We start from the raw sequence: 14,105 nt of genomic DNA on the forward strand, positions 1-14,105 counted from the left end.
AATCACACAAAACGGAGATTCAAGTCGCGGGGGAGAGTGAAAGAGACCATATGAGTGGTGCGAAGAATGAAGGAGACAATGCGAGTCGCAATAGAGAACAAAGATGTGTGCAATGCGAGTCTAATAATTTGCACACTAATTACTCTTTTCTTATACTATAAGATAAGATAATTGAAAATCTCAATCTTGATTAAACATTTACCTACATACATTGTACTCCAAGATTTCTACACAAGGAAAACACATGGAAAAGGACCATGACTTCAAAATGCATGAGCTTAGACATGTCAAGGGTGTGGTCTCATACATGAATGAAGGATGCTATATGTTGTCCCTTCTCACCAAGCCACTAAACTAGGTAAGCAAAATCTCCTATTGAGTTTAGGTTAAGCACTTAAGCTTTCTACAATTGTAATTTAATTCAAAGCATGATATTTTCACTAGAAAAAATATATCCAACTCATTTTTGCCAAGTATGTGAATATCTTTATTTTTTCTTTAGATATGAATTCAGTTAAGTGGAGACACAATAATAATATTAGAAACCTTAAAGATCAGATATCCAATTCCATATAACTAGAAAAATTAGTCAAAGATAATATAATCATAGTTCCCACTAATTGTTTCCTCACCAACATCAAAGCACTATTTTGAGTTGAGCCATGTGTGAACTCTGAACTGTGAAGTGCATTCTCATCATGCATATGCATCATAAATTTATTAAACATGGCTGCGCCACACCATCCAATACTTTCATTTATTTACTTACCGACAGCTGCATTGCATGACATATATTCACATTAATTTTGATACTGTAGGTGTATAAATAGTGTTTACGGTATTAAATTTTCTATACTGTATTGAAAAACTTTGTGGACCTAAGAATTAGTATTTACCTTAACAATGTACAGGAAGATAGGGCTGCTAATAATCCAAGTCGATCTTGAATAGTTCGATTGAACAATTCACTCGTAAACTTGGTTCATAAATCAAATGAGCTAAACTTAAGTTAAAAATTAATTTCGTTAAATTATATATAATTCGACTCGTGAACTAGCTCGTTATATATATAACTTTCTAAAATTTGTTTCTTTTTTAATAAACTTTCTAAATTTTTTAAATGTACACATAATGAACTTTCCGGTTCTTATGTACGACTATTATTCACTTTCCCTTTACCAAAAAATAATTTTACTCATTTACTCTCTTTCTCAAAAGAGTCTAGTTAAGACAATATGTGTAAAACTTGTTGCTTTCAAAATATGAGTCAAAATTATTTCGTAGGTTGCGACAAATTTGATCTATTGAAGTTCGTAATTGAAAGAATATTTTGAGAATAATTATGGAATTTTATTGGTTTTTGCTTTGTAACTTTATTACTTGTATTAATATCGCTTAACAAATGTTTGGTCTAATGGGGAGAGATTTAAATAGTATGATAGGGATTTTGGGTTCTATTCCCCCGGGTCATTATAAAAAAAAAAAAACTTCTTTAAAAATTTTAAATAATAATTTTTTATTTAAATGTTTACTCATAAAAACACTTGAGTTGGCTTAAACTAAAAGTCAAAAACTGACAAAAGTGGTGGAAATGATTATTTTTAAGTGATTTATATTCACATTTAAGAAAGAAAAATCATGCAATGCCAAAATAAGGAAGCTTCATTGAATTCAAATACGATAAATTGGAATGGTTGTTGATTCATTACTCAACAAACAACAACTGTCTCTTCCTTCTCCTTCTGCGTGCTCCTTCCTCCACTCCTCTTTCCTTTTCGTCACTCTACTAACTACTCTCATCACACTTTCTCTTCATATCTATCTATCTATATAACTATCTATTCCAATTTCCAATTCAACTTTCCTTTTCTTTCTTCTTTTTTGCTATTTTTTCTATAGCCCACAATCTTAATTAGCTTTCATTTCATTCTTGCATGCTCATTTTCATGTAAAGATCGTTACTTTACATCTGGGTGGTAAGAATAAGAAATTCTATTAATTTGATTTATGTAATTTAATTTAATGTGTGTTTTTTATAAACAATAGTTATTTTATGTCATACCCATGAAATGTTTGATCAATTACCAAATTGGAATTTTTTGCATTGAAAGTTCTCATATTTCTACCCTAGAGTGCTTAAATAAGATGAGGCGAGTTTCTTTTAGCTTAACTAAGATTTTGAGTTCGATTCCTGACTTGGGCATGCAGAGATTAGTCTATGTGCAGTTGCTCGCTGAGGATATCCGATTTATAAAAAAATGATCTTTAATTTCTATTTATATTTCATGTTTGTTTTTGTTCTTTAATAATAGTAATTGGAATCTTTGTGGGTTTGATTTGTGTAGGGAAATGAGAAGAACTAGCTAAGCTTGAAAAATTGAACATTTTTTGGTTCATTTGAATTTGGAGGGTTTCTGCAACTATGAGAATTATTTGGACATTTTTGTTGCTACTTATAGTGCTATTGAAGAGTGATGTTGCATATTGTGATTACTTGGTTGGACTTGGAAGCTATGACATTACTGGTCCTGCTGCTGATGTTAACATGATGGGGTATGCTAATGCAGAACAGATTGCATCTGGGGTTCACTTCAGATTGCGGTCTCGTGCTTTTATTGTAGCTGAGCCTAAGGGTAATAGGGTTGTGTTTGTTAATCTTGATGCTTGCATGGCTTCACAACTTGTTACTATCAAAGTACTTGAGAGGCTTAAAGCTAGGTAATAATAGTAACTAATCTTTTTTCTAGATGTTACCATGATAGTTACTTACTTTTAGAAATTATTACAATAGATTGACTATGAATGAAGGAGATTTTCTATAATTTCTGCTAGTAGTATAGTTGTTAATGCTCTGAGTTAATTATACAATAGATCCATAATTGGACAAGGTAAACCTGCTTACAATAAACGATAATAAGTTGACATTTTCAGAATTGGATTTCATGCATTGACTCAGTCACCATTTTTGTCGTTGCGTGAAGATTTGACGGCTTATATTCCAAATTAAATCTGATTTCGTGAAGTAGAATACGAGCCATCTGATCTTCATCCAACGACAGTTATCCCATGTCTGTGTGGCTTCATGATTCTCTTGATGCAGGGAATTCAGGGTCCAACCTTTTCCTGAATCCCATCATCGTGTGTAGCACGACACTGCCTCCCTTTTTACACTCCTGACACGACACTTTACTTTGTTTGACAGATATGGTGACGTATATACAGAAAATAATGTAGCTATTAGTGGAATTCACACCCACGCTGGCCCCGGGGGTTATCTCCAGTATGTTGTATATATTGTAACATCTCTTGGATTTGTTCGCCAGTCATTTGATGTCCTAGTTGATGGCATTGAGAAAACCATCGTCCAGGCCCATGAAAATCTCCGCCCAGGATCAATTTTTGTCAATAAGGGTAAGGAAAGTCTTATCATGCATTCTCTTCCCTTTCTCCCTTAGGTATTTATAATAGATAACTTCAACGTTATTTATTGGGATTTTTGCATACTATTGAAGTATTCAGAAAAGCATGAAAAACTATAGGAAACAAGTTGCTCAGTTTTAGGTTTAATTTTACATTGTGTTCAATTGTCTCTGATGCGTGCATCAAATCTTTACCTTTTATGTGTTTTTCATAACTTTTTGTGTAAGAAATGAATAAAAAGGGAATTATACATGAGTGGAAATTGTACATGTTCACCACTAAAACCAGATAAGAAAATGTTGCAGTGGTATTGAGTCCCACATGATTGATGTGATTTATCTTTTTTCTGAAAAAGAAAAGCATCAATTTGATGTTCCCCGCTATCATGGAAATTGAGACACCTTGAAAAATAAAACAAAGACAAGGAAAATGAGTGTAATGAAATTCATAAGTAAGACCCGGATATGATGTTATTTTCAACTTGCAGGAGAGATTTTAGATGCTGGTATTAATCGCAGTCCTAGCAGTTATCTCAACAATCCTGCTGCAGAGAGAAGCAAATACAAGTATAATGTTGATAAAGAAATGTCTCTTTTGAAGTTTATTGATAATGAATGGGGTCCTGTGGGAAGCTTCAATTGGTTTGCTACTCATGGAACTTCAATGAGTCGTACAAACTCATTAATTAGCGGGGATAATAAGGGTGCTGCTGCACGGTTTATGGAAGACTGGTTTGAGCGAAAAGGTTCTGTAAGAACGGATTCTGCTGAATTTGAAAATGACGAAGGCTTACCTCGAAGAATTTCAAACATAATTCCCACTCTTCATGATAATCGTAAGTTTTATTTTTCTTATGCTGACTGCAATTCTTCAGTCTTGTTCAAATAATTGTCCGATTAAGAATATCATGCTAAATGATCGTGTAACATTTCAATCACAATAAATTCATTTTTTGAAACATTTTATCGCTTTCTTAATTTTAAAAAGAAAATAAGTCCCCACCTCCCCTCCAAAACCCTCCATCCAAACTTACCCTTAAAGTCTCAATGTTGGTAGACTTCAATGGAAATCGTCTGCAAAACATACATGAATGATACCTTACTTTATATAAGTATTAATATTTAATGTAAAATATATTTTGTAGGACACGAGTTGGGTGGATATCTGATGAAAATATTTATAAAATGAATTATATTTTCTAATAATCTCGCTTGAAATTTTTTGGTATAGATCATGAATTACTGGAACTTGCTGCCTCATTCCAATCTCCTCCCGGGAGACCAGCAACCAAAACTTCAAGTGTTGCGAGACGTGTGAGAGGTGCCCTTAGGCAAGTTAAGAAACCTAGATTTGTATCTGCATTTTGTCAATCAAATTGTGGTGATGTTAGTCCAAATGTACTTGGAGCCTTTTGTACAGACACCGGACTACCTTGTGACTTCAATCACAGCACATGTGGAGGGAAGAATGAGTTATGCTACGGCCGAGGACCTGGGTACTTATTTATTGCATGCACGCTCAGTTTTTCTGTAGATTTTGCAAATTTACTTAATTTCTTGCAATTACTAAATTGCCTCTTATATTTCAGTTATCCAGATGAATTTGAAAGTACACGCATTATAGGGGAGAGACAGTTTAAAAAAGCAGTGGAGCTATTCAATGGAGCATCCGAACAGATTAAAGGAAAGGTGGATTTTCGACATACCTACATAGATTTCTCCAAGCTTAAGGTAAATGTTTCTAGCAATGGTGCTTCTAAGGTAGTAAAGACATGCCCTGCTGCAATGGGATTTGGCTTTGCTGCCGGAACAACTGATGGACCTGGAGCATTTGATTTTAGGCAAGGTGATGATCAGGTAAGAAATGATTCTATACCATATGCTTACCCTTTATCTTAGACTTGCATTCTTCATTATGCTTACATTTTTAGTGTGTGTCAGGGGAATCCTTTCTGGAAACTGGTCCGCAACTTACTGAAAACGCCAGACGAGGAACAAATAGCATGTCAGCAACCAAAGCCTATTTTGCTTGATACCGGTGAAATGAAGCTTCCGTATGATTGGGCTGTAAGTTACTCGTTTATGCTGAATATTATGTCTTATAGTCTCCAGGCTCAGTTCAGTCATGGTTAATGGCATAGAGATTGGTTTTAACAGGTCGCTCACTTTCAATGAACATAAAAGTTCATCTTAGTAAACTTTTAATTATAGAGCATTGCATAACTTGATCTTCTTGGCTTGGTCACTTTATTAATTTAAATTAAAATAATTTCAATGAAGTTGTTATTATTTATTTTGGAAAAAAATACTATACATCTTATCTTAGTTGTTATGAAACTTTTCCAAGACCTACATTTGATGTTCATGGATGACTTCCTTATGTCTCTCTCCATTTTTTTTCTGTCGTACAAATACCATATGATAACATTTACTTATTCAGCTTTCTTCCATTGTGTTCCATTGCAGCCTTCAATACTTCCAATCCAGATCCTCCGAATTGGGCAGTTTGTTATTCTTAGTGTACCAGGAGGTATTACTCTTAATTTCTTGTAATGATGTTACTTTGGAATTTATGTCCTTTACATCTTTCAACTATCAATGACCTTGGTCTAATGAGAAGTACAAGTACTATGTAAACCGAATCAATGAAAATCAGCCTATCATACATTCTTAGCTGTTGAAAGTCTTTGAGAATGAAAAGACAAAAATATCTTGAACAATTCTTGATCATGATGTTCTGACTATTTGGGTTCCGGCACTACTTTGCGCAATTCAAAGCATAGCTGCTTCTTAATTACTCAAGTCTTTTTCACTTCACTTTCTTGTTTAATATGTTGCTGTGCTATTATATTATATTATATTATATTATATTATATTATATTATATTATATTATATTATATTATATTATATTATATTATATTATATTATATTATATTATATTATATTATATTATATTATATTATATTATATTATATTATATTATATTATATTATATTATATTATATTATATTATATTATATTATCATTGCTCTTTTCCTTGGAAGTTCATTGTTACTATGTATGCATACAAGTGATTTTGAGACAATCCAAGTTGGCCTATGTATTTCCTTGGGTGATTCGTGCCTGTTGTAATTGTTTTAATTCTGACAGAATTTACAACAATGGCTGGGAGGCGGCTTCGTGATGCAGTGAAGACAGTGCTAAGTGGTGACAAAGGCTTAGGTAGCAACGTTCATGTTGTTATAGCAGGGCTGACCAATACTTATTCACAGTATGTGACCACATATGAGGAGTACGAGGTGCAAAGATATGAGGTCAGTCGTAACTTTTGTTGAAAGGGACACAAACCTTTTTTAGATTGCAGTAGCACGAGCAAATGGAACATTAGTTGAACTTGAAGTTTACTATCTTTGTATTTGCAAGACATAGATGAAGACCTAAACCTTCCTAGCATATAGAATAGTCGGCTGTCTACTTCTACCTTTCCTAGCTCTACACAATTAAATCATTGCGCATCCGTGTGCTGCCCACGAACCAACATTTACAGACACGTGGGAAATGTTATATTATACGTTGATGTTTCGACTAAGATCATAGTCATAGACCTTTTCGAAAACATTTGTTTCGACTAAGAACATTATATGTAATACGTAACTTTCTAACTTAATTTTTTATTGTGTCAGGGTGCTTCCACATTGTATGGTCCGCACACATTGAGTGCATACATTCAGGAATTCAAGAAGCTTGCACACGCTCTCATCAGTGGCCTGCCTGTAGAATCAGGCCCGCAACCCCCAGACCTTCTCGACAAGCAAATAGGTTTACTAACACCAGTAGTGATGGATGCAACCCCTCTTGGTGCAAGTTTTGGGGATTGTAGCTCTGATGTGCCAAAAAATTCCACCTTTAAGAGAGGTGATACAGTGTCGGTTACTTTTTGGTCTGCTTGTCCTCGAAATGACCTTATGACTGAAGGTACATTTTCTCTCGTGGAATATCTCCAAGGAAAGGATACTTGGGTTCCTGCTTATGACGATGATGATTTCTGCGTGCGTTTCAAGTGGTCAAGGCCATTCAAACTCAGTACTCATAGTAAAGCCGCAATAGAATGGAGAATACCGCAGGATGTAGCTCCTGGCGTATACAGAATAAAACATTTTGGAGCTGCAAAGGGGTTGTTCGGGTCAATTCGTCACTTTACAGGTTCATCTAGTGCATTTGTAGTAACAAACTAAAGGGAGGCACATTGATCCATTTCTACTTGTTCAATGGTCTTAAAAAAAAGTTATAATTTATATATAATTTGAGATTTGTTCATGTTGTACTAAAGTATATCAGAATATATAAATTAAATCAAGGTTGATTCCACCATAGTTATATGTTTTCTCACATCATGAAGTTTTTAGGGATAACCAAATTCCATTATATCATTTTGGGGGCTTTTATGCACAAGACATGGTGCATCCATAATATCTCTTGAGATCACAAAAAATCCATCATCATTATCTAAAAGTGAGAAAAGAATGCACTGATGCAACAGATTAATTAAAGATAGGATTATTATATTTATTGCAAAAAAGTGAGAGAAAAAAAATTAAATAAGGACAGTATTTTATTTATGTAGTGGAATAAATAACGCTTTTATTTACGTCTTAAGAGAGTTGATTAATCACTTGAACACAATATTTTGCTTAAATATTTATTTATTGTATTTACATAATTTATGGACAAAATTTAAAAGATTATCATATATAGCTTTTTCTTTAGCGAAAAAAAAAAATCAAAGATTATCCCGTAAAAAAAAAAAAGATATCATAGGTCAAGACCCAAATCCCCAAACATCAAATTAAGCTCTTTGCCAATAAGGAAACGTCAGCCGCAAAAGTTCTTCCTTCCTTCGCAACACGTTCAGGTTAGAGATGGACATATCACTTACTCCAACAAATGTTCATGTTAACACTTATATACCTGATGATATTATTGTCTTCTCTATTCTCTCTAAACTTTCTCTCAAATCTTTGAAACGATTTGCATGCGTACGTAAGTCATGGTCCGGCTTATTTAATGACCCTACTTTCATGACTATGTACAGCAAGAGCTTTTTAACAAAGGGTCAATCTTATTATGATGATAAGTCTCTCCTCTTATATATGATAGTAGATGGTGAAGACAAATATAGTTTGTATTCTCTTTCTGGTGAGAGGTTTGAGAATAGATTCAAATTAGATTGGCGGAAGTGTTTTCTAGAGAATCAGGATGACCAACTTCCTGTGTCTTGGTTTGAAATTTTGGGTTTTGTTAGTATTAATGGCACTATTTGTCTTCGTGGTGGCTCTAATGGTGTTAAGAAAATTATATTGGGGAATCCAACTACAAATGAATTCAAGGTCATTCCTTCCAGCTTTTGTGAACATGGAAATTGTTTGAGTCATTTTTCCTATAATCATTTAGTTGGTTATGATCGTGTTAGAGATGACTATAAGGTGATTCAGTTCACAGAGTGTACACCATGTAACCCTAAAGACTTCAGCAAAAACTTTTGGGAGATATATAGTCTAAGAAGTAATTCGTGGAGGAAAATTGATGTCAATATGCCTAATACTTATAGGTACATTGAACAAGTGTACATGGATGGAGTGACTCATGAATGTTGGGGTAAACGTGGAAGACGGTCATTTTTGGGGTCATTTGACTTTAGCCGTGAATCTTTTGTTAGAACACCCTTACCCTCTTATGTAGATGATTGTTTTGATATCGCTTGGAAACACTTGGTAATATTGAATGGATCTATTGCTTTCATCTTAAATTATAAAAAGACATCTACATTTGACATTTTAATTTTGGGCGAAGTCGGTGTAAAGAAATCATGGACTAAACTTTTCACCGTAGGAGCCTTACCAGCTTGCCTTAGATATCCTTTTATTGCGGGAAACAAAGGCAAGATATTGTTCGGAAGAAAAGACGGTGAACTAGTATGGTTCGATTTAAATACCGGAATGATTGATGAGATTGGGGTTAAAGCAACGAAATATTGTTGTATGATGCTATTCCATAAAGAATGTATTCTTCCAATTGGAGGAATATATAATTGATTTTTTTCTTCTTCTTGCTTTTAGCTAAGAGGTTATGATTATGGTTATTAGGATTTTACTTTGTATATATAGTGGCTTGCCAAATGATTAATGATTATATCATAATTATGTTCTAGTGTATGCCAAATTAATTAGAAACAATTTGATCATATGGATTTTTTTTCATATTAGTTTTATTTGATGGTTTTTTCTCTTTCTTTATCTGCAAACTGATATAGTTAACAGTACTCTATTAATGACACAACTTATGTTCTGTCAAAGAAAAGAACTCTGGCTTGTTTGTCTGATCAATTGATTGAAGGTACAATCTCTTAATTATTTGAGTCTTTCAATTTTTAGAGTCTTACACTAATATGTAACCACATATGAGGAGTACTATGAGGTGCAAATATATGAGGTGAGTTGTAACTTTTGTGAAAAGATACATTTAATCTGGTTCCTGAGGGAGCAACTCAAGATACATGATGTAACTGTATATGCAAATGCGATGATTCAAAAACATGCAAAAAAAAAAAAAAAAATTGTCAAGAAGATAGAAGTGGATTTGGATAAGTCAATGCAAATTGATCTACCTCTTACTATTTAACACAATCCTAGACTTCCAAATAAACCAACAAGTTGCCATAAACCAACCAACAAATATGCTTAATATTTTCTTAAAGTTTAGATTTCCAAAGTCAATTCCAACTATAAGTAGAAGCGGAGGTCGAAGATGAGTTAACAATCTGAGAAATCCAATGATATCAAAACTTAGCTTAATAAGTATAAGAATTAGAATGACCTCCAAAGACCTTAGAGGAAGATGCATCAATAAAAATTGGCGGAATTATTTATCAAAAACAAAAAAAAAATATTGGCGGAATTTAAACCCAAAATAGATTTTACTTAATGTGCACAAATAAAAAAATAAAATTAATTATATTTACACATTTTGGTTTTTTACTATTAAATCATGTCATATTTTATTTCATCAAATTATTAATCGAACAAGAACAAGAGCAACAATAACAAGAACAACAACATTCACCTCATCTCATCACTGGAACAAAAACAAGAAAATTAAGGTTTGTTTTTCTTCAACCTCCGCTCCCAATGGAGATGGATACATCAAATGTTAAGGTTAGCAAACATATACCGGATGACATTGCTTTCTCTATTCTCTCCAAACTTCCAATCAAATCTTTCAAGCGATTTCAATGCGTACGCAAATCATGGTCTCTCTTATTTCATAATCCTTATTTCATGAAAATGTACCGCAACAATTTCTTAACAAACAACCGTTCTTATTACAATGATACATCTCTCCTCCTACATCTGACAACACATCAAGGATACTTGGCTAAATATGTTTTGTATTCTTTTTCCGGTGAGAATTTCGAAAACCGGATCAAATTAAATTGGCCAAAACCATTTCCCAATAATAATGAGGATGTCCCACTACTATTCCAAGTGGACGAGGATGGCTCAGGTTTCGATATAATGGGTTCGGTGGTGAGTATTAATGGCATTCTTTGTCTACGTGGTTTTTATGGCGGTAAAGTGAAACTTATATTATGGAATCCAACTACCAACGAATTCAAATTAGTTCCTTCTAGCCCTGATATATTTGAACCTTATCGGTGGTATGTTAAGGCATATTATCAGTTAGTTGGTTATGATCGTGTTAAAGATGACTATAAGGTGATTCAGTTTACTACTTGTACACCACATGACCTTCATGAGTCAGCTGTTTCATTCTCGGAGATATATAGCCTAAGAACTAACTCTTGGAGGAAAATTGGTATCGATATGCCTCGATCTTGTATAAGGAACGATAAAGTGTACATGGATGGAGTGTATCATTGGTGGGATAAAAGTGAAACACACACGGATTTGGTGTCATTTGACTTTAGCAGTAAATCTTCCTTTACAACACCTGTACCGTCTTACATAGATGATAACTCGGATAGAAATATTAAGGGTTGTAGACATTTGGTGATATTGAATGGATATATTGCTTTGATCTTAAAATATACAGATACATCTACATTTCACATTTCAATTTTGGGTGAACTCGGCGTTAAGGAATCATGGACTAAACTCTTCGTTGTTGGGCCGTTACCTTGTCTTGAATATCCTGTCGGAGCAGGGAAGAAGGGAAAGATACTGTTCAGAAGAAAAGACCACGAACTAGTCTGGTTTGATATAAATACCGGGATGATTGATGAGATTGGTATTACAACATCAGAAAGATGTAACATATTATACCATAAAGAAAGCATTCTTCCAATTGGATGAACATATAGTACAAAAATGTCATTGATTTCTCCGAAGAGATATATGATTATAGCTATTAGGATTCTATTATGTACGCCGAGTGGCTTGTCAAATGCTCATATCGTAATTATGGTCAAGTATATGTCGAGTTAAGAAACTGTTTGATCATATGAATTTTGCTTTATCACTTTTACTTTGATGGTTTAGTCTCTTTCTATCTGCAAATTGTAAGAATGGTTTTTTGCCTTTATTCAATCGATTCCGATTTTAAGTTGTTAAATTCTTAACATACAGTATAACTGTTATGTTGTTGTTTTGATGCTTATAAGTTATATATAGCCATCTATTTCTCTTGGCTGCATTTAGATGTGCATCAACTTGCACTATCTTTGTTCTTCTTTTGATGCATGTAGTTACATGATTTCATAGTTCTGATGTGGTGCTTTTAAGTTTTACACGACTTATCGTCTTAAAGTCTCAATGTTGGTAGACTTCAATGAAATTGTCTGCATACTCAACAAACCTCTCCTCTTAAAGTCTGAATGAATGATATTGTCTAAGACATCGGTTAGGAGGATATCCGGTGATAATATTTAATAAATGAATCATATTTTATAATCTCGCTTAAAATTTATTGGTATAGAGTATAGACTATGAATTACTGGAACTTGCTGCCTCATTCCAATCCAACCTCCTTCGTCCTTCCTATAGACCAGCAACTTCAAGTGTTGCTAGATGTTGAGAGGTGTCCTTAGGCAGGTCGACAAACCTAGATTTGTATTTGCATTTTGTCGATAAAATTGTGTTGATGATGTTAGTCCAAATGTACTTGGAGCCTTTTGTACAGACATGTGACTTCAATCACAAAGCAGTGGAGCTATTCAACGGAGCATCCGAACAGATTTTAGGAAAGGTTGATTTTCGACACTCCTACATAGATTTCTCCAAAGACATGCCCTGCTGCAATGAGATTTGGATTTGCTGCTGGAACTACAGATGGACCTGGAGCATTTGATTTTACGCAAGGTGATGATCATAGACTTGCCCTTTTGCTTAATAGTTATCATAGACTTGTATTCTTCGGTATATTTTAAGTTTCAAACTCTATGCTTACTCTTTTTTGTTTAGGGAAATACTTTTGGAAACTGGTCCGCAGCTTACTGAAAACGCCAGACAAGGAACAAAAAATTGCCAGCATCCGAAGCCTTTTTTGCTTGATACTGGTGACTTCCATAATTGATGATAACATATACTTATTCAGCTTTCATCCGTTGTGTTCCTTTGCAGCCTTCAATACTTCCAATCCAGATCCTACGAATTGGACAGTTTGTTATTCTTAGTGACCCTCCAACGGCACCTCTATATTATATATGCGCATCTATCATTTACTTGGAAAATCATGGTTGTGCTATGTATGTATACAAATGTTTGTTAGATAATCCAAGTTGTCCTATATAACCTGCTTCATGCTTGTTTTAATTCTGATAGAATTTAGAACAATAGCTGGGAGGCAGCTTCGTGATGCAGCGATGACAAAAGCTTAGGTATACTATCAACATTCATGCTGTTTTAGCAGGCTTGACCGATACTTATTCACAGTATGTGACTACATAGAAAGTTGTACAAATCCCTGCTTCTGTCTCTCACAGTTCAACATGTTTAGATCATTTCACATCCTTATATGCTGGCGAGCGATGAACCAACATTTGACAGGCATACGGGAAATGTTATATTATATATCGATGCCATGACAAAAATCACAGTCGCAGACATTTTCGTAAACTCGGTCAGTTATGATGACAGTAATGTTTCTTGCATATATCCATTATGTGCAACTTTCTAACTTCATTTCTTTTTATCTTGTCATGGTGCTTCCATGCTGTATGCGCTACACAAATTGAGTGCATAAATGCAGGAATTCAAGAAGCTTGCACACGCTCTCACCGGTGACCAGCCTGTAGAACCAACCAGGCCTGCCATCTCCTACCTCATTGCCAAGCAAATAGGCTTACTAACACCACAGTGTACCGATGGATCATGGATGGAACCCCTCTTTGGTGTAAATTTTGGAGATTAAACGTTTAATACATTTCAAAATTGGTTAAAGTTTTGTAGACACTAAATGTGGACATTTATTTAAGGTAGAATTCAAATATTAGTTTGTTCCGTTGTGAAAGTCTAACTCCTTCTACTAGACTCAACTTAGTTCTCGTTCGTACTTACTTTTGGTTGCTTTCAATAAGCAAATTATTCCACCTTAAAATGGAATTTCAACTTAATACTAGAATTTGGATTTTTTTATGAAAATAAAATTTAACATTAAATAACTAAATTTAT

At 34.0% G+C, this 14,105-nt stretch overlaps 3 protein-coding genes across 3 annotated transcripts; all 3 read left to right on the plus strand.

The window, feature by feature from the left end:
- Positions 1 to 1,612: 1,612 nt before the first annotated feature.
- Positions 1,613 to 7,797, plus strand: LOC123920912 (neutral ceramidase 1-like). The gene is made up of 10 exons (XM_045973258.1): positions 1,613 to 1,976; positions 2,346 to 2,718; positions 3,203 to 3,411; positions 3,908 to 4,255; positions 4,651 to 4,915; positions 5,009 to 5,276; positions 5,361 to 5,486; positions 5,886 to 5,949; positions 6,571 to 6,734; positions 7,104 to 7,797. Exons 2-10 carry the CDS (start codon positions 2,423 to 2,425, stop codon positions 7,653 to 7,655), a joined length of 2,292 nt encoding a protein of 763 aa, XP_045829214.1. The 5' UTR covers positions 1,613 to 1,976; positions 2,346 to 2,422; the 3' UTR covers positions 7,656 to 7,797.
- A 431-nt stretch (positions 7,798 to 8,228) lies between these two features.
- Positions 8,229 to 9,627, plus strand: LOC123923438 (F-box/kelch-repeat protein At3g06240-like). The gene has a single exon (XM_045976129.1). It carries the CDS (start codon positions 8,340 to 8,342, stop codon positions 9,510 to 9,512), a length of 1,173 nt encoding a protein of 390 aa, XP_045832085.1. The 5' UTR covers positions 8,229 to 8,339; the 3' UTR covers positions 9,513 to 9,627.
- A 983-nt stretch (positions 9,628 to 10,610) lies between these two features.
- On the plus strand, positions 10,611 to 11,848 carry LOC123882043 (putative F-box protein At3g16210). The gene is made up of 2 exons (XM_045930827.1): positions 10,611 to 11,776; positions 11,821 to 11,848. Exons 1-2 carry the CDS (start codon positions 10,611 to 10,613, stop codon positions 11,846 to 11,848), a joined length of 1,194 nt encoding a protein of 397 aa, XP_045786783.1.
- The last annotated feature ends 2,257 nt before the right edge of the window (positions 11,849 to 14,105 follow it).

Source organism: Trifolium pratense, linkage group LG4 (assembly GCF_020283565.1).
Source record: "Trifolium pratense cultivar HEN17-A07 linkage group LG4, ARS_RC_1.1, whole genome shotgun sequence".
Lineage (NCBI taxonomy): Eukaryota > Viridiplantae > Streptophyta > Magnoliopsida > Fabales > Fabaceae > Trifolium > Trifolium pratense.